Genomic DNA, 20070 nt, shown 5'->3' with positions numbered 1-20070 from the left:
TTAAAAGATTTTATTTACATTTAGAGAGAGGGGAAGAGAGGGAGAGAAGCAATGATATGCAAGAGAAACATCAATTGGTTGCCTCTTGCACAGCCTGAACCAGGACCAAACCTGTTGCCCAGGCAGGTGCCCTGATCGAATTGAAGGTGACTTTTCAGTTTGTGGGATGGTGCCCAACCCACTGGGCCACACCGGTCTGGGCAGGACTCACCGAGGTGCTATTTGAACAGAGATCTCAGGGGTGCAGAAGGGAGACGGGTGGGTGGGTGCGTGGGGGAAGTGTGTTCCTGCTGCAAGGACAAAGGCCATGTCAATGCTGGCACCCCGACAAAGTGGTGTGGGGCCAGCACCCGCACCAGCCAGCGCCGGCGTTCCCTGGCTGGCCTGTTCTCCACGTAGTGGGTCAGGGACTCAGGCCCCTTCCATTCGTGGCTCAGCCTTCCCCCACTCCTGCCACAGGCATGTTTTTCATGTAATAGGAAGTGGAGAAGCTGGTAGCGGAGAAGGCACATCTGCATCTAAGCTTGTTGGCCAGAAAGCAACCTACTACCTGCTCTCATTCCATCGACTAGTCACATGGCTCCTGTCAAATGTCCCGGGGCCGGGCAGTGGCTTTCCAGTAAAAGCCCTACTCCACGGAGGGGCAGGAACCTCCGGGGAGTCGGCTGTCTCTTCTGTGGCCTGACAGGGGTGCACCTGGATGTTCAAGGATCAGTGAGGAGGCCAGGTGGCTGCAGTGGAGTGAGCTGGAGGGGATGGGAGTTGAGATCAAGATGGTGGGGCCGACTGTGGAGCGGCACACAGGCCAGTCTTGGGCCTTTGGCTTGTCCTCTGAGTGAAAGAGGAGCCCCTGGAGGTTCTGCGACTGGGAAGGACATGATCCATCTTGTTTGAACTGGCTCCCTCCAGCAGCTGTGTGGAGACTAGACTGCAGGCAGGGGGTAGGGGATGCAGGGCTTGGTAGGAGGCTGTGGCCATCAGTGGTCCAGGCATGGGGCCTTGGATAGGATGGGAAATGGTGGAATTAATACATTTTGAAGGTGAAGACAACAGGACTTCCAGGTGGGCTAGATGTGGGGTGTGAGAGAGAAAGGAGTCACGGTCAAGTCCCAGTATATACCTCGGGCCCCGGGAGGGCGGAGATAAGGCGGCAGAGGAGGTTCTCAAGGTGGGTGTGGCATCAGCGGTTTCTGGACAGGCTGGGGCCTCACTCAGACCTCCAAGCGGAAACCTGAGCCTCGCTGAGCCTCCGTTCCACGTCTGTGAAGTGGGGGTGGTAGCCACACTCACCTGGCAGGCAGTTGAGAAGATTACCTGAGAGGATAGCTGTGAAGGGCCCGAGATGAATGAGGTTCGCAGGGTGTTGGGGGCAGCTTGCTGTAGAGAGGGGTGGGTGTTGGGGGACGGGAGTGGAAGGTGGAAGAGGGCCTTTCAGAACTTATCCCCCTGCCCCAGGGCCTTTTTCCAACTCTTGTGCTTTGGGTCCCACTCACCCACCCCTTGTGGTCAGATCACTGTGTCGGAGCCTCTGTTGCTGGTGGGACAGCCAGCCTTCTTGTGTGGGGCAGACCCCAGTCCTGCAGGGAGCACGCAACGTGGGCCCAGCCCTGGCTCCTTGCCGAGGGACTTTGCTCTAGGATGCCGCGCCTGGGTTTTGGGTTTGTCAGTGGGCTGGTGCTGCCACATACCCCTGCTGATGTGGGAGCCCCTGCCCCACCTCCAGCCTTGGATGAGCGACAGACACCCTGAACAGTACATCCCTCATGGGGGAGGCAGTCACAAAGCAGTAATACTTTTATTCCCATCAGCGATGCTGACAGCACCTGACCTTTTACAAAAAACTGTTAGCAAGAAGGAAGAGGGGCAGCGGCAAAGGAAGCCTCTGTTCTCGATGCCTCCAAACCCTCGACCCTCCCCACAATCAGTTCCTCCTGACTGGAGAGGCGAGAGCTCCTCCTGGCCAGGGCATCTGCCAGCACAGCCGAGGGTCAGAGCAAGGAGGCTTGGGCCCAGCAAAGCTCTTCTGCTGCAGACAGCAAACGGAAGGGGGTGGCGTGACAGGCGGGCTTTCCCCTTGGCGACCAGTCCTGGCTTTCAGCACCCCTCTGAGGCCTCAGGGGGGCCCCTGCTGGCCCCGCCTCTCCTCCAGTGCCCTGCACACCCACATGGACACCACGGTGGCGTTTCCGTCATTGAACTGCACGATGAACGGGTGGCCCTGTGGAGAAGAGGAGTAGGCTGTGAAAGGCAGTCCCCAGACTTTGTGCTTCATTGTATTTGCCTCGGCCTGGGTCTTGCTTCCTGTCCCTAGCAGCCCTGTGAGGCACGGAGGGAGCAATCGGCCCCACTGCACAGCTGGTGACCAAGGCCTGGCTACCCTCTCCTGATGTTGCAACTGGCCTGCCCTTCCTTGGCCCAGCCTTGCTCCAACAGTTGGCTGGCCAAGGCCTGGCTCCTGAGCTGCAGGTGTTCCAGGCCAGTTGCTGCCTGGGGGCCACAGGTCACTCTGCAGAGGCTGTGTTAATCCCTCCCAGTTTCTCTCACTGTCTAACCCTCTATGAGCAGGTCACGACCTCAGAGTGGAGGGAAGGCAGGTGTGTCAGAGGGAGGAGGGAAGTGCTGGTGTGTGCAGATCCGCTCTGGTTCCTGGTGGGGAGTTGGGGGCTGGATTTTGGAGGGGCCGGGACTGTCTCCACGGGCCGTCTTGGGCTCTAACCTAGTTAGCCCACAGGCCAGCCAGGTTATATTTAGCCAGTGCCCTCCCCTGCTGCCCTGAAGAATCAAGGTTTACACTCACAATCTGAGGGCTCCCTGGGAGTTCCCAGGGAAGGCAGAAAAGAGCAGGGATGGCCACGGGGCCATGCTGGCCACAGGTCAAAGATGGAAAGAAATCAGAAAAGCATTCTCTTCCCTCCTTCTCACCAAGAGGCTTCTCTGCTAAGGAATGAACACCTGGCAGCTTCCTCCCTGACCGAGAGCGGAAGCCTGAGACTCAGGAAGCTGCAGTGGTGAGTGGAGAGCACGGGCTCCCTGTGCCTTTCATTCCCTAGCTCTTTCCCTCCCTTCGAGACTTCCAGCTCCAGCTGCGCTGCTCCGTATCTGCTTTCTGTCCCCTTCTTGGGTCTCTTCCTGCCTCCTGAGCTCCCAGCTGGGCCCTCAGGGCTGCTTTCCCAATCCACGCCAGTCTTGAGCTGCAGGCCCAGAGGTTGGCCAGCCCCTGGCCAAAGGCTCGAAGCTCCGAGCTTCTTCCAAAAGAGCTCACTGCATGTCTGGGAGGGGTGGGGGCCCAGGGCTCAGATGGCTGAGGTGCCCAGATGTCAGGCTTCCTCGCCCTGGGCTGACCAGCTTTCCCAGTTTGGGCACGGAAAACTGTCTCTGGACAACCCTGCATGGTCTAGCTCAGAGGCGCACAGAGCCTGTCGGAGGTGCAGGGGGAGGAAAGTCAGCTTGCAGAGAGCTGAGGGCACCAAGCCCAAGGCAGGGCCTCACCAAGGCCATGGGGGAGCTGGGCCTGGAGCCCAGCTGGGCGCCTCTTGTGATCCGCCCACGTCACTCTGTGGGGGCTCTGAACATACCTGCAGGACCCCAAGGGAGCAGGGGCCTGGTTCAGACCGCTGCTGGGAAGGGGAGGCAGAGACCAGGTTGGGTGGGTGACCCATAGGAGGCAGAAGCCCCCCCTCCATGCCATATATGTCCAGCCTCCACCTGCCTTCCTACAGTGCTGCCTAGGCAGAGGGAGTTCTTCCTGAAGTCAGTGTGTGCATTTCCTTTTCAGGAGGCTCAGGAGAGGTGACCTTGTGCCCTTGTGAAGAACAAAGGGAGAAGCTGTGCTCAGGAGCCGAGGGGCCCCTCCCGCCAAGCCCAGGGTAGCGGTGTCACTTTCCCAGAATGCCCGGTGACTTTGGGGCCCATATGTTCCATCTCTGCTATCATCTGTTCGGGAGCAAGCAGAGCGGAACTGCGGGAGGGGAGTGGAGGCATTCCTCCAGTTGGGAAGGCTGATGGCCGCACTGCAGGGAAGCACTTTGCCCAAGTGCCCTGGGAGGCGAGGGAGGGAGGAGGAGAGGGTGAGCATCCTTGGCTCTGGGGGAGACTCTGTCCCTTTCCTGCCCTCCTTGGCTGGGAGGTGACTCCCATCTCCTGCGTATCCCTGATGCTTCACCCCACCTTGCCAGGGAGTGGCCTGGATAAGAGGTTCTGTCCCTAGCTACTGTTGACTGGTTTGGGAGAAGTGAGGGGGGAATCACAGAAAGGGGCAGACAGACATAGAGGGGAGGCACCCCGGTGGTAACATGTGAATTTGGGGGCTGCTGGCAGCATGGACCACCACATATGGAACATACCGAGAAGCCGGTGTGCAGGGAGCTGGGGTAGAGACAGCTGCCGGAGGAAAGCAGCGCGGGCATGGCAGAACAGTGCAGGACACCCCGGGGCCACGGTACCTGGGCCTGGCAGCTTCCCTGCCTGCAGCAGGGTCCGTGAGCCCCTCACAGTCACGTGGGTGGGCACTTTACAAATGAGGAAATGCTTGACCTGCCTGGGCTCCCCGAGCTGGGACTGGATCAGAAGTCTCTGTAACCCCAACCCACTGCCGGGGCTCTCCCTGGGCTGACCTGGGGCGGCAAGGTGGGAGAATCGACATCCAGTTGCCATCTCCCCTGACCTTATTTGTACCACGTGACTCAGCCCTGCCTGACCAGAGGCAGGACAGAGCCAGCGCTGTCCCTTGGCCACACTGGGAGAGTGCTCTGTGGCAGTGGCAGGCCCCATTTCACAGAAGAGGAAACAGCCTGGGGAGGTGAAGTGACTGGTTAAGTGCTGGGGCTGAACTCAGATTCCTGGTTTCTACTCTGGTACCTTCTCAGGGCTGGACTGTGTTCCCTGGAAGCCCTGTGTCCCCTTCCTCCCCGGAGTATGGCTGACCCCCTCCCGCTCTGTGACGTGCAGTGCAAGGATTCCGCAGGAGCTTAGCGCGCAAGCGAACAGACCCTGACGGCTAACCGGGGAACCCTGTCTGCAGGTGGCTGGAAACGGCACAGCGGGAGCACCCGGGCTGACAGCAGCACCGTGGACTGAGTGCTGCGGGCCAGGTGTCTGCCAAGGGCTCTGTCCTGATTCCTACACTACGTCCCACTCTCACTGGAGGTGCACACAGCTGTGCGCCTCCACCTACCAGATGAGGAGGCAGACACTCAGGGACCCATCCGAGGTCATGGAAGCAAATGGCTGGCTGGACTCACGTTGTGAGTCCCCTGACTCCCACTGCCAAGCTCCACCCTGTGTTCACCTGCACCTGCGACCAGAGGCTGGCCTCGCAGGCCCCTCTCCGGAGGCGTGAAGGCCCGGGGAGGAGGGCTCCGGCCCCTGTGGCACGTGGGTGAAATGCACATCCCTCCCAGGCAGAGGAAGTCGGTGTGGACGAGCTCTCAGCCCTGCCATGCTACAGCGAACGCGGGAGTCGAGCATGGCCTCCCTGGAGCCAGCACACCCACCCACATGCTGCTTGTCAGGAGCACCCCCACTCCAGGTGACTGCCCCGGACACCCGGGCCTGTGTCCACGCAGAGAGCGTGTCAGCGGCCACTCTGCAGAGGCTGGCGGGGTGCGTGCCAGGCTGGAGCCGCGGGATGATCTCGCCGGCCTCCTCACCAGGCAGCAGGAGCCACGCTCATTTCCTCGATTCTCTCAGGGCCAATTGTGACAATTAAACTGGTGCGGGTTGGAGTATTATGGTCCACAAACTTCGCCACAGAAGATGGGGCCATAATGAAGGGGAAGGATGGGGCTGTAAGAGGCTGGATGGATCCAAAAGTGGGACACGGGGGTGGGGGGGGAAAGACACGAGTCAACAACCACCGAAGACAGCTGGAGTCACCTGGTGCAGACGCCCCCACGTGTGGGGCTGAGAATGGCGCAGTGAAGGGTGCCGGTGAGAACCCAGCACCCCGTGAAGAGGGACGCAGTGGCCCGCACACTCTCTCCTCCGTCTGGGCACGGCGTCCAGAGTTCCACTGGGGTCTGACCCTCCTTCCGCAGTGATGTCCTGCATTTTTTGCCCCCTCATTTCAGGAGACACCTTCCTGGTGACTGACGGCAGGATACTGCCAAGTGCCTCCCGAGTGGGAGCGCCCTACCTGTCTACTGAAGGAGGCAGGGATGGGGGTGGGGTGTGTGTGTGTCACGTGCCCACCCGCTGTGGTGGGAAGCGCTGCTGGGGCTCAGGTGTCTGGACTCCTAGTCCAGTGCTCGTTCGCTGACATCTCTCTCTCTGCTCTCAGTGGGTTTTCGAGTTTCTTCCCAAGTAGAAACGTACATATCTGGGGTCTCCACACTTCTCTCAGATAACTTCCTGAAGAAAACCACGCACCGAAGCCGTTCAATAACCTGCTACTGTGGCCACAAGGCCTGGCACGGAGCAGGCTCTCAGTTAGTGGTCCCGCGGCCTAGCAGCGCTGTGTGTCCTGGGTGTCCGCGCCTGTTCCCCAGGCACCTGCTGTGTGCCTTCGGGCTGCCTGGCCTCTGCACGTGACCTCGAACCCCCATTTATACAAAAGAAACCGAGGTGCCAAGGCAGGGCACCTCGCAGGGCAGCTTCCAGAGCCCGCCAGTGGCCGAGTCAGAGCGCGCACTCGGGACACCACTACTGTGCTCTCTGAGGTCGGGACAGTGAGTTTCAAATGTCTACATTTTAAAGAGAGTATCTAGGACGTTATAGGTGCTCACCAAGTAATTTTTACCTGATAAACTGAACTCAGGATGGCAGAAAGGCCTACCTGTGTCCTCCCAGTTCAAAGTTGTATGGGTCAGGCACTGCTCGTCAAGTAACTTATTCAACACTCAGCAGCTCTATTAATTATTAAAATTATCCCCATTTTATAGATGAGAAAAGTAAAGCACAGAGAGATTACAGAACCTGTCCAAGGCCACAGAGCCCAACCGTGTTCTTAGTCTCCACACTGTCCCTTCTCCTAGGTGTCGGGGCCAGGGGCTGGCACTGCCCTGTAGGATGGCCCACCCTCAGAGCACAGCCTGGGTGGTCTTTATTCTAGAAGCCTTTCTACCTGTCGCCTCCCAGGAGATGCCATCTCTTAGGGACGGGACTGTACGAACGCCTGGCAAGCCCCTCCTGAGCATGCACATATTTGCTGTGTGGCACCGCTCTCTGAGCCCACCTAACCCTAACACTACACCGGGAGCCCCCTGAGGGGTAAGCACAGTGCAGCCGCCAAAGACAAGTTGGGTGGACTGACAGCGCGTGACAGCGCGTGACAGCGCGTCCCCGGAAGCCTGATGCTGGGCTGAGCAGCATCACCTGCGGGGTCGGGGGGCCTAGGGAGAAAGCTCCACAAGCTGAGGCTGCTCTGGACCCTGGGGGCCCTCTCTGGACCACAGGACGCCCCTCCCTCAGGGACAGCCCCAGGCCACCAGCACCCTCCTCTCCCACCGAGGACTCTGCAGGGGAGAGAATGCCATGCAGAGAATTGTTAGGGACCCACCAGGCTGTTTTAGGAGATCAGGCCTGGCCAGTCACACACCAGCCAAGTCCAAAACAAGTGGCCCAACAAGCTGCCGAAACAGGGGGCAGGGGCAGTGCCTGTGAGGCTGGGGTGAGGGGGGGGTGCCCGTGTCACTGCGCTGCCCATCACTTCATGTTCCCTGGGTGGGCCTGCAAGCCTCGTTCGAAGGCTCTCTGCACGTCCCTTTAGGGTTCCAGCCCTAGTGCCAGGGGGAACACTCAGTCCCTACTCAGCAATAACGCAGGAGGTAGGGTTAGATGGGACCTCTGAGACCCACTGAGTCAGAGGGGAGGAGGTGGGTGGGGCCTCTACAGGTGTTTGATCCAAATTGTTAAGGAATATTTTTATCTGTATATAATCAAAAAATAACATACACACTCATCTATGTTCAACTCAAAGTGTCGAGGTCTCGGGGGTGCCTTTATAAAGAAGTGTCTACGATGAAATACCATCACATTCGTGCTAAAATCACCCGCCTTTTTCTACAGTAATACGGAGGCTCCGCATTACTTTCACACAATTTAGAAAGCTCTTCACGGCTAAAGGTTCACAACTACCTGACGCCTGCTCACCCAGGACACAGCACCTGGTTAGAGAAGTTCAGAGGTTTATGGAAGGGCGCCCAGACGCCCAGTGTCTGCTAAACTGCTGACGAGTGGTAGGGTGGCGGAAGCCCTCATAATATGAATTACGTGATCCTCCCTCGGGTCAACTCTTCCTTCCAGGCTCATCAGCAGCAGCAGGGGGAGTCAAGGAAGGAGGTGGGGCCCCCAGGAGTGACTCAGCAGGAGAAGCTCAGGCATCTCAATAAAAATCCTTCTCTGCCCCTCTGTGGGGTGATGCAAGGAACCAGCAAACCTCCTCTCACCATCCCAGGAGTCGGGGAGGCTTGGGAAGGGCCACAGTGCCTCCCCTATAGGAGAGACTACGGGGGGGGGGGGGGGGGCAGCCGCCATTACCCTGGCTCCACCCTTCTGCACCGAAGGATTAGTGTTATCACACTCCTGGGCCCTGCCGCCAGGGAGGAGGGGAGCCAACATTGGGAGGAAGGACTGAGCAGGTCACACCAGCCTGCAGGGAGGGCTGGGTCTGGCCAGCTCTCCAGGCAGGCTCTGAACCCGATGGGGCCTGCGGTTCTTCACCTCTTACTGGGACTCAGATGAAATTCCCAGTGAGGCCATTTGGGCCACACAGGCGAGCACCATTCAATCCAGCTCCTTATAGAAGCGAAGCCAATGCTTCCATTCTGTCACCTTCTGAGCCTTATTCCTCAGTTGGTTTTGAGCACGGGCAGCTGTGTGCTGGCCTCCTTACCCCCACCAAATAAATACCACTGTTCTCTCCTCCTTCTGGGGCGGGCTGTGAGGACCAAATGAGGGGCCCGTCTGCAGGTGGTGCTTCACAGACATACGCTGGGCAGCCAGAGGGGTGTTTGTTATTTCTCCGCACAGAACCCATCTGGGGGCCTGGCAGTAAGGTGGGCAGGAGCCTTGTCTCTGCAGCCCGTGTGGAATCCGCCTGTCTACCTAGCCTGCCTTAACTGGGCAAATGCCAGGGTGCAGAGCTTTCCGAGACAAAGGCTGTTCTGAGACTGTGCTTTCCCAGCTTCGACTTTCTAAAGCTTTTCAATGGCTAGAGGTGGGGCAGGGGGTCTCTTCCAGCCCTTCATTTTCTTTTAAGACCTCAGAAATGGCTTGCAGCTGTGACATGCCATTTCAATCAACCTTGAGTTTATTCTTCACAACTGCTACAGAAATAGATGTTTCTCCCCAAATATTCAATTATTAGCAGCAAATTGCTTACCTCTAGCCATCCTAGACTATACACAGGCATCTGAGGAGGTCAAGGAGCTCTCTACCTTTCATCTGAGCAGATCTATGTGTTCCTACACCGAGTAATTGGTCAGGAAGTGGCCCATCGAGAGAACACAGTGTTCCCGAGGTCTCTGTGAGGCACTGCAGGGCTGTGCCGGCAGGGCAGCCGCAGGACCAGCACAGTGTGCTGTGGGGAGGGGCATGGGATGGCTCCAGTGAGCCATGGTCAGAGGGCTGAGCTATCTCAGAGGCAGGGTGGTGCCTCTGGCCCATTCAAGGGAACTGTGAGGTGTACCCTGGCAGGGAGCTGAGATAGGACTGGGGGGACAGCAGGGAGGATGCCAGCTCCTCCAGCGGCCTCAGGCTGGGAAGATGCCCAGGGGAGTCAGGATCAGAAGGTGCACAACGGAGAGTAGGGGCCTTGCTCCGACAAGGCTGAGGACTCGCCCGAGAGGCTGAATCTGCAGCAGGTCCAAGCAGTGACTATGGGGCCGCTTATAGGTGCCTGGATGTTCGAGGTTTGTCGTTGGGGTAGTGGCTGTGGAGCGGTGAGGTTTAAAGATGGAGGGCTCAGAAGGATGGGTTCTCTCCCACTCTTTTCTTTTTGTTTACCTCCGGGGACTTGAGCTCTGAGACCCCGGCTGTAGACAGGTGCATGAGTTCACGTGTGTGTGTACGTGGGTGTGTGAGTGTACAGAGGGCAGGAAAGAGACAGTGAGAACCAGCACGGTTTCTGGCACACGAGGGGAGCTCAGTAAGTGTGCTGAAGAAAGCAGGATGGAGTGACTCTGACAGGGAGTAAACGGAGAGATGATGTGAGACTGAGACGGCCCAGAAGCCTTCCTACTACAAAACCCTCGTCATGACAGATAAAACGGGACATTTGTTAAAAGCAAAGCTGAACTCATAAAAAAGAGGGTGAGTCTGCAAGTGCTAAAAATAAAGAGGGAACTGCAAACCGGAATTGTGAGTGTGTGAGTGCAAGTCTTGTGGCTCTGAAGGGGAGCTACTGGGTCCAGGCGCGTAGAACCCGGGCAGCACGAGGAACTAAGAAGAAACAGGAGGAGACAAGACCCCCCTGGGGAGGCAGCCCTGAGACCCTGAACAAAGCTGGGACCACAGGCGGGGTAACCTAGAAGTCCGCCTATCAGCAAAGGGGATGTAAGGTGGCTTTGAGGGGAGTCGCCCCCAAATACAAAAATGACGCCGAGCCTCATGTACTCGTAGGTCTGAGAACCCCACCCAGGCTGATGCACTGTTATGACGTTGATCGTGACCTGGCGCTGCTCTGAAGCGCCTCTCGGAAACACACAGGAAACCATTCTGGGGCAGTAGCTTCTGAACTTCAGTCATTTCCACAGTAATAAGCCTCACTCAGTATGAGCTTATGGTAAAAATTCCAAAACACGTGAGGAAACAATTCATAATGGACAAGGATCAGCAGATACAACACACAGAAAGATTAGAGCTCTCAGAACTGAGATAACAGAAGAGAAATTGGAAAGAAATGTAAAAAAATGTACAGTCAAAAAGATTAAAGACACAAAAGGAGAAACTGAGACACTAAGAACAAGACATTATGGAAAAGAGAATAGAGATTTGAAAACTAATCACACGCAATGTAGAAATAAAACCTACAGTCACTGGGAAAAAACGAAAGGAACTCTCTGTGAATGAGCCAGGCATCAGATTAGACAGAGCTGAGGGGAGAGCCAGTAAGCTGGAAGAATAGTCTGAGAAAATTACCCAGACTGCAGTAGAGAGAGAGAAAAAACTGTGTTTGAAATGTTAACGAGTAAGGTGCAGAGGAAAGACTGGGAGAAGGCTACACGTAGTTGGAGAGGGGCAGTATCCAGAGAGATAACAGCAGGAAATTCTGAGAACCAATGAGAGGCGTGAAGCTCTGAGTCCAGCCCTGAGACAGGCCTGGGGGACAGTAGGGGGAATGCCAGTCTCGAGCTGGGAAGATGCCCAGGGGAGTCGGGATCAGAGGGTGCACAGCGGAGAGTAGGGCCTTGCTCCAACAAGGCTGAGGACTCCAAGCCTTGTTGGAGTCCTCAAAAATCATAATGATCGTCAAGCAGACTACGTATGATGAACTCTATGCCTACAGAACTGCAGAGAAACTGCAGAGTACCGACACCAGAGATGTCAAAAGCGGAGAGACAGACATGTTGCCCACAAAGGGCAGGGACTAGGCACTCCGCCGACTCTCACCAGCAGGAGTAGAAGCCAGAGGACGACACAACACCTTCAAGGCCCTGGGAAAACTGTCAACCTAAACCTCTAAACCCAATCCAGAGTCCGGGCAAAGTGAACGCAGTCATGGAACAAAACTCAGTTTTACCGCCCGTAGACGTTTACTGATGGAACTCTTAACGTACCTCTGACAAAACAAAGCAGCCCAAAACAGAACTCAGGAGGAGAAGTAGGACACTCTAGCAGGAAGGAATGAATACGTGGCAAACACATGCATACGTATAAACAAACATTATGTAAAATGATAACAATAGTAATTATTAATTTTAAAGATCTCAAAACAAGGTGACAATAAATCCTGAACTGTCATTACAGGTAAGAGGAAGGGGCTGATCTGATACTTTTAAGGTCCTCATGTCTGGGGACAGAGGGGCTGTGGCAGAGACAGCTAGTGCCTCTCAGCAGGCATTCTCTCTTCCTCCTTAGTGATATGAATTTTGATTGTAACAAGGAACACTGTCACCTAGCAAAGCAACTGCCCTCCCTGCCTCCCTTGCAGCTATTTTTGCCCAACGTCATGTGAGCACGTAGGCTGTGTGCCAATTCCTAGAACTGTCCCTAAAAGAGGGGGCAAGGTTTCCTTTCTCACTGCTGCTGGCTGGGGCTCAGATGCCCTTTGGCTGGTGAGATAGAAGGAGCTGCCCAACTAGTCTGGGTGCTCTACCTCCTGCCTTCTTTTGCGTGACAGGAAAATACCCTGCTGTCTTATCTCAGCTGTTGTTTGCTTTTTGTCATATGCAGCTGAAGCTAGTTCTAGCTAACAGAAAGGGAAGAGATCGAGCCTAAGGCTGATTACTGTCTGGAAAGAGGGTATATTTAGTGATTCACCTTAGGTATTGCTAAATTAAGTTAAAAATTCAGGGATGATCAATAAGTAGCTAGAAATAGAATATAATTTCTAAATCAATGCAAAGAATAAAAGGGAAGAAAAAAATGAATGTGAGAGTAAAGAAAAAAATCAAAAGTATTGTAGAAAGCAAAAAATGGATATAGAAAATATTTAAGTATATCAATAAGCAATAAATATAAATGATTAAACTGATCAATTAAAAGAAAGCCTTAGATAAAATTAAAAACAGCAACAAAATGCCTAGATTCACTCAAAATAAAACAACACAGAAATGATGAAAACAAAGAGATAGTAAAACACATAGCAGATAAATACTAATGAAAAGAACATAGCATAGGTATACTGATATCAAACAGAAATAAAATTTAAAGCAAAATATATTAGAGATAGAGAGTTATCACATAAAGATAAAAGAAACACTTTGAAATAAAATGATATTTTGACATAAGTACCTACCATCCCCACCTTAAAACAAACACTGACAGAACTGCGAGGAGAAAGAAAATATATTTCCACACAACTCCTTTAGTAACTGATAGATAAAGCGGGTAGAAAGTAGGGAGGCCATAAAATATTTGACTAACACAACACGTTTGATCTACAGGATGTAAACAGGACAGTACATTCAACAATTAGCGAATACACATTCCTTTCAAGAAGAGAAAAAAGCTGACCACGTAATATGGGAAGCTCAACAAATAACAAAGGTCTGATATTATACGAACCATGTTCTCTGGCCATGGTGCACGAAAAGTAGACAGCAACCAGAAGACAACAAAAACCTCTGAGCATTTGCAAATAAACAAATACTTCTAAATAATTCCTGAGTCAAAAAAGAAATCCTCACTGAAACTGGAAATTTCTTAGATGCAAATGACAATAAAAAGACTCCATATAAGTATTTGTGAGATGCAGCTAAAGTAATACCTAGGAGACAATTTATAGCTTTATACAGATTATTAGGGAAAAAAGATTGAAAATTTATGAGCTAACTATCCAATTCAATAAATTATAAACAGAACAAAAATCCAAAGAAAACATAAAACAGGTAATAAAAACACGAATGAATTAAATAGAAAGATATCAAGAAATGACCAATTCAATAAAACACTGGTTCTTTAAAAACAGCAAAGTGTATTATCCCCTGACAAAATTGGTAATGAGAGGACACAAGGAAGCACCAGGAATGATAAAAGAATACATAATCACAAATCTGGTAAAAACTTAAAATTAATGACACACCATATGAATGGTACGAGGTCAGCATATTTGAAAATGCAGAGTCATGACTCAACACCAGAGAGAGAGAGAGAGAGAGAGAGAGAGAGAGAGAGAGCGCCCACGTGCACGCGCTGGGGGCAGTGGGAAGGGTGACCAGCGTGGTGACTGGGAGGTGCCAACAAGCACTGACACAGTATCACCCGGCAGGTGAGTCACAGGGTTCTGAGCCCTGGCGTCACACCTTTAACTCTTCAAAGCATTTCATATTCACTGTCTCATCTGACTTTGAGAAGCATCCAATTGAGTAAAAGCTGCTGCCTCTTAAGATCTACCTTAGTAAAAGCTTTTCTAGTTTCTTAATAAGGAGAAAAAACCATTCGAAGACTGAGGCCAAAGTGGAAATTTTTTGTTGCTATTAAATTAACAACAACAAAAACAGACAAAAAATTGCTAAAGCCATCAGAGAGAAAAATTTTGGGCACTTGACTTGAACTGAAGTGCCACCATTTTTACTGGTTTAAGCTATGGTACCCCCATCACGTGAGTCCCACTCAAGTCAACGCAATGGGTCCCTATTGGGGTGAGTGCGCGATGCCCAAGGGGCGGGCTGGGGCCGCCCTTCCAGAAAGTTTGAGGTAAGAGCAGACCCAAGGCCAAAGCTGTCAGCCTGGTCTGCTAACTGCAGGCCCGAAAAGCCCCGTCCGTCCGTCCGCCTGGAGTTGCTGCTGTCAGCACGCGGGGTTCCCGTCTGAAGCTGCCCGGCCCGCCCCTGGAAGGGGGGCCGCAAAAGGGAGCAAAGCGTTTGAAAATTCTGATCACTTTGAGTCTCGGCAGCAAATAAAAATCATCAGTACAGCCCACTTTTAGCCTTGAGCAATATTTTCTAAAACAAAACACAAAGAACATGTGGTACTTAACTACTCTGTTATTGATTTACTGTGGTTTGCAAGGTAATGTGGAGGAAAATTAAATGTACGGAAGCCTGAAATGCGTTTTCGTGGCGCTGAACGCGGCGCCCTGTGCCTTGTGAGGCGCTGTCCCTGGGCGCAGGCGCAGCGGAAGGACTGAGGACGCGCACTTCACCGAGTCCCCAGTCAGCTGGTTCCCTTGTGGAGCCAAAGTCGGTTTCCACCGTGGAGAAGGACAGCGGATTCTCGCACGAGCCTGCTTCTCCGGTAGTTCTGCGGCAGTTTACAGAGACTTAGAGGCCACGAAGTTCAGTGTGGATGTACTGAGAGGCTTCTGCGCGCCTGACTCTGCAACTGGCTTTTAGAGCCGAAGAACGTCCCCTGGCATCTCCCTGGCTTAGCTGCCCCCGCAGGAACAACAAACTTTAACAATCTGAAGCCTACCCGAATTACCGATTCAAGAGCAAGGTGGTCATGTTGTTTCAAACTCGGGCAGTTTATTCAATACAGGCAGCATCGTCCAGCGGTCTGTTTCCTACTCAGGGAGACGGCCTGGTTTCAAACCTAGCGGCACTTTACACAGCGACAGGTCCCCATCATTTGATATCCTTAGCTAAGACTAAAAATCTGAAAGTTAAACTAAAACTGGAACACTTTTCTTTGAGCTAGTCCCTCGGGCCTTAATTCAAGCCAAGTTTCTGGTATTTCAGACTCAATGCTAATAAGCTTAGTATCTGGCTTCCCAGTATAAAGCAGAAAAGAAACAGTCAAGTGACAGAGAAAGCAGGGAGGTCTGTTGCAGGAAGAAGGGCAGAATTAAGAAGTGACACCTATTGGCAACACCACACAGCGAAACAGAAAACCAGCTTGGGGTCACCCAGGGCAGAGCGGAACCCAGCCGACGGGCAGTGTCCATAACGACAAGCCGAAGAAATTCTGTGAAAAAGCTAAATCTCAATGTGCACCGTCTGTTTCAGAGGACAGGAAGCGTGTCATGCATTTAAGGAGACCTCTTACCTATACTTTTTTTTTTTGGAAAGTTCTGATTTAAAAAAGAATAAACTTCAGTTATTTGAGTGTTTCCTTACGTGGAACAGCTTATTCACCTCGCTGCTGCACGACAGACGTGCGCCCGAGTGTTAGTGTTGGTGTCCGGCACGGCGAGGGGCCTCACCCCTCCCAGCTGCCCCTCTGCAGCGTGCGATGCCGCTGGGCAGACGAGCACTCAGACCCTCTGAATGCAGGGCAGACAGACAGGGCCACGTAGGGCCCAAGTTTATCTTGGCTTCCTTTGCAGAGAGTTTGATTATTTCTAAGATTTATGGTCAACGTGGAGGAAGAAAAGAAATACCTCACAGGGCAGATTTATGACCTCATCTTGGATTTTTTATTTTCTAGTAACATTGTGGATGACATCCTATGACCGAATCTTGGCATGACTGCAGGGCAACTTGGAAACTCAGTGGGAAGTGCTGTATTTTGGGGTTTGGAGCATTTTGTACTTGCAAAGGTCAGGTAGGGAAGGACCAGGGAAATGAGCTCGGGAGACGGTCAGAGAGTGAGTGTCAGCTGGTTTAATTTTCTGTGTCAACTCTGAAAATTAGATAAACAATGACAAACCGGGCTTTTTAAATGAACTTGTCACTTCTGGTTTTCTTGACACAGGGTAACATTTTTCAAGTCCTGGTAGTCCTAAAGACCGATTTAACCCCTCAGAGGCTCACCTAAGTGTTCTGAAAACAAAAAGACTTAGTCCAACACTATAACCCTGAGAAGAAAAACTAATTATCTTCAAAACTTAAATACTTTTCTCCTAACAATTAAGGGAACTTTGCCTAGAGCCAAAAGGTCCACTCTTTTGCAGGACAGTCTCAGCAACTTCTGTTTTTTCCTTCCCATCATTTTCTTGGCTCCCCAGACCAACTCAGCCCTTCGGCATGGTCCTCTGATCTTTCTGTCACTGTCCTCAGCAATACTGCCCAGCTCGGGCAGGTACCGGTTCCCGTGCACCCACTCAGGTGAGCAGACAGTGCTCACGCTCCGCTCTGCTGCTCTGTGGTTATGAGGACGTGGGATATGACTTGTGCTATTGTAAGTATACGTTTTGTCCAAGACATGCTCCCTGGTGGTGAGAGGAACAGATCAATCTTTTTAATAGCTGTCCTTATATTGGGTTGGCCAAAAAGTTTGTTTAGTTTTTCTGTATGATGGCTCTAGTAGTGTTTAGTTGTCTTTAACTTCATTTGAAACAATTTTGTTAGATTGTATTGTGACAGTTGTCATATCAGTGTGCATTAAAAAAGATGATCAAAATTAATGAATTTTTGTGTAGCCATCTTAATATTGAAGATGGAAGAAAATATGCAACATTTTTGGCATATTATGCTTTATTACTTCAAGAAAGGTAAAAAGGCAACTGAAACATAAAAAAAGGTTTGTGCCTTGTATGGAGAAGGTGCTGTGACTTAACTTGTCAAATGTGGTTTGCCAAGTTTTCTGCTGGAGATTTCTCGCTGGACGATGCTCCACGGTTGGGTAGAGCAGTTGAAGTTAATAGCGATCAAATTGAGACGTTAATTTAGAACAATCAACATTCTGCCATGCGGGAGAGAGCCGACACACTCAAAATATCCAGATCAATAAAGTGACTGGTGAAAATGAAAACTGTGTCTTTCATTTTATGGAAAAAACCACACGGATTTTTTGGCCAACCCAGTATTTATTCAAAGATAAATGCTTGATGTTGATTTGGAGAGAGAAATAGATGTATTTATAGATACCAGCACTTGAGTAGGGTTTTTGAGTCCACAAAGTACTTTCAAGGCCATTACTTAATTCAAGTGTCATAACCCACCCCAAGAAGTAGCTGGATAGCATTACTGTTATTATCTCCAATTTGTGAATTTGAAAACAAGGTTCAGGTGATTTAAGTGATTTGGCAAAGGAAGAGCTGGGATTCAAACTGGACGTCGGCTCCAAAGCGTGTGTCCTTTGTCATAATATGGTATTAGCAGCAATACAATAGCTGACAGTGTGAGCACCAACCCTGTGCCTGGGACTAATGATGTCCTTTATTTGCATTATTTCATACAATCCCCAGCCCTGTCAGAAGTAGACATTATTTTATAAACAGGAAACGGAGCTCCAAGGCTGTGAGGAGTGGGCTGCCGGCCAGAGTTGCGGGGCTGGCCTGAGCCCAGGCTCTTGGACCTCACGCTGTCCCTTTTCCCCCACTCTTTTCAACCGGGAGAAGCAACCCCTGCCGAACAAAGCACAGGTCCCGTGGGCCGCCCTGGGGAAAAGTATGGAACAGGCAATTCAAAATGCTCCGATCTCAGTCTTTGCCTCGTCCCTAAATTCTCGTGCCCTCTTCCTTTTCAGTGTAGAAGAGTCTCCTTTCCATAGTTTCCCAACCTTCAAAATCAGCTCTGCTGCTGCCAGCAAACGGTTGAGAGGAAAACCATCTGCTTCAACGACTCACAGGAAGGGCTGAGTGGCTAGCGAGAGCACGGGGCTGTGTGCGTTTGAAGAGACGATGCCTGCCCCGGCCGGCCGCCGCTCTGACCTCCTGGGTGATCAGAGTTCTCAGTGTGAGGGGCTCCTGGGAGCCTGTGGATTTCATTCTCCAGGGTGCAGCTTTGCCCCCGGCTCTGTGAACTTTGTCTCTTGTAAACCAAGGAGAGCAGCGCCCGCTTCGTAGGAGGACTGTGCGTGAGAAATTCCTAGCACAGAGGCTATTGTGGGAACAGCTCCGTAGTCTGACCATCAACGGCCTGCACTCGGCAGGACTTACAGTCCGTTTCCAAGGACATTGTGTGACACCTAACACACGTGCACTGCCATGTGTGGAAGACTCCGGACCATCTCTCCTGACAGCTGTGTGCGTGTGGTCGGATGGGCAGTGGAGAGTCAGGGGCCTTGCTCTCCATGTATTAAGTATGGACCCTCACCGCTCACTGAGCAGTGCCTCTGTTGAGCCTCAGGCCTAAAGACCCAATTCGCTCCCCCTTTAAAACAAGAATGAACAGTCTTCCCTGGGTTCAGAATTCCATGTAACTAAATCACAAAACAGGAAAAAGGCATCCCAACTGTTGCACCCGCACACAGACTACAGACAAGACGGCTGTGCCCTCGGACAGCATTTCAAATACAGTTTATTAGTGTGTGATATGAAAGGGGTGTTTTTATTGCATGATATAATGCAATGGGACCTTGGGCGCTCTGTGGAAAGACCTCACACTCAGAAGTGTAATAAACCCGTAGTCCCCAAAACATTATACTGTACATTAACCTATCATTAATGGCACATTAGGGCTAGGGGCATTGCACGCTTGCTGGTCAGGGCTCCATCAGGACAGTGTTGAGAAAACCACGCAGTCTTCCCAGGCTTAAAACAAAGAGAGAAAATAAATATTCCTGATGTCCACAGGCAGCTTTAAGGGAAGTTCAATCCCAGCTCTCTGCCTTGTAATTTCCAAGCCTGCTTTTTTAAGAGAGGAAGATACACAACTAAAGAAAAGAAGAAAACGGCCCTCTTGCAGTTTACCCCCAGTCACTGGCTATGCAACCTCAACGCTGGCTCAGCAAGGTCACGAGCAGACGGGCACCTTTGCAAGCGTAAAAGCTGCCCACAGGGCACTCAGCCTGGACCACAGACTAGCGAGGCAGAAGGGGCCTCGGAGATTGTGTGCCCACCTCCCTCACTTTCTAGGTGGGGAAATCAAGGCTCAAAAAGATGAAGGAAGAGCTATCTATCCAACAGAAAAATGAGCAAAGTGTGTGGATAAAAATTACAAATGGCAAATAAGCATGTGAAAAGTTCTCAACTTCATACTTAAAATAAGAGAATGGAAATCATGACTACAGCCCTGGCTGGTGTGGCTCAGTGGACTGAGCGCGGGCTGTGAACCAAGGGGTCGCCGGTTCAATTCCCAGTTGGGGCACATGCCTGGGTTTTGGGCCAGGTCCCCAGTAGTGGGCGCACGAGAGGCAACCACACATCGATGTTTCTTTCCCTGTCTTTGTCCTTCCCTTCCCCCTCTCTAAAAATAAGTAAATAAAATCTTTAAAAAAAAAGAGAGAGATATCAGGTTCTTGGAATAGTCTTCTAGAAATTTAGAGGAAAAAAAGAAAACTAAGACTACAGCTTGACACCATTTACCATGTAGCAGATTGGCAAAGTTTAAAGTCTGGTAATTTAACACCAGGGGAGGTGAGGGGAACTGGCATTCTCTTGCCAGCACACAAAGACAGGTGTAGATGGGAACGGTCGCTGCCTTAACAGCAAAGATCTGGGAATGGTCAAAAGGTTCTATGACAGGGTCCCAGTTAAGTAAGTATGGCATATTCGTGTTATGGAATGCCACGTAGCCATTTAAAAGGATGAGGTAGGCTTTTATATGACGCGGGAAATTCTCAAAGACATAAGTGAAAAAGCAAGGTATAGAAAGTAACATTAAAAATTCTGGGTGAAAACACCAACTACTATTGACAGTGCTTAAC

General features: G+C 51.6%; 1 protein-coding gene across 4 annotated transcripts in view; it reads right to left on the bottom strand.

Moving 5' to 3' along the window:
* Positions 1-1776: 1776 nt before the first annotated feature.
* MAP2K5 (mitogen-activated protein kinase kinase 5) overlaps positions 1777-20070 on the bottom strand; it is a 250757-nt gene continuing 232463 nt past the window's right edge. For all 4 annotated transcript variants that reach the window (XM_045201537.3, XM_053928535.2, XM_024567558.4 and 1 more), the window contains one exon: positions 1777-2218. In XM_045201537.3, coding sequence (XP_045057472.1) covers positions 2114-2218 — 105 coding nt within the window. In that variant the 3' untranslated portion in view covers positions 1777-2113. The remainder of the gene's footprint in view (positions 2219-20070) is intronic.

The sequence above is a fragment of the Desmodus rotundus genome, chromosome 7 (assembly GCF_022682495.2).
Source record: "Desmodus rotundus isolate HL8 chromosome 7, HLdesRot8A.1, whole genome shotgun sequence".
NCBI lineage: Eukaryota > Metazoa > Chordata > Mammalia > Chiroptera > Phyllostomidae > Desmodus > Desmodus rotundus.
The sequence above is the reverse complement of the archived record's forward strand: the minus strand, read 5'-3'. Positions and strand labels throughout refer to the sequence as shown.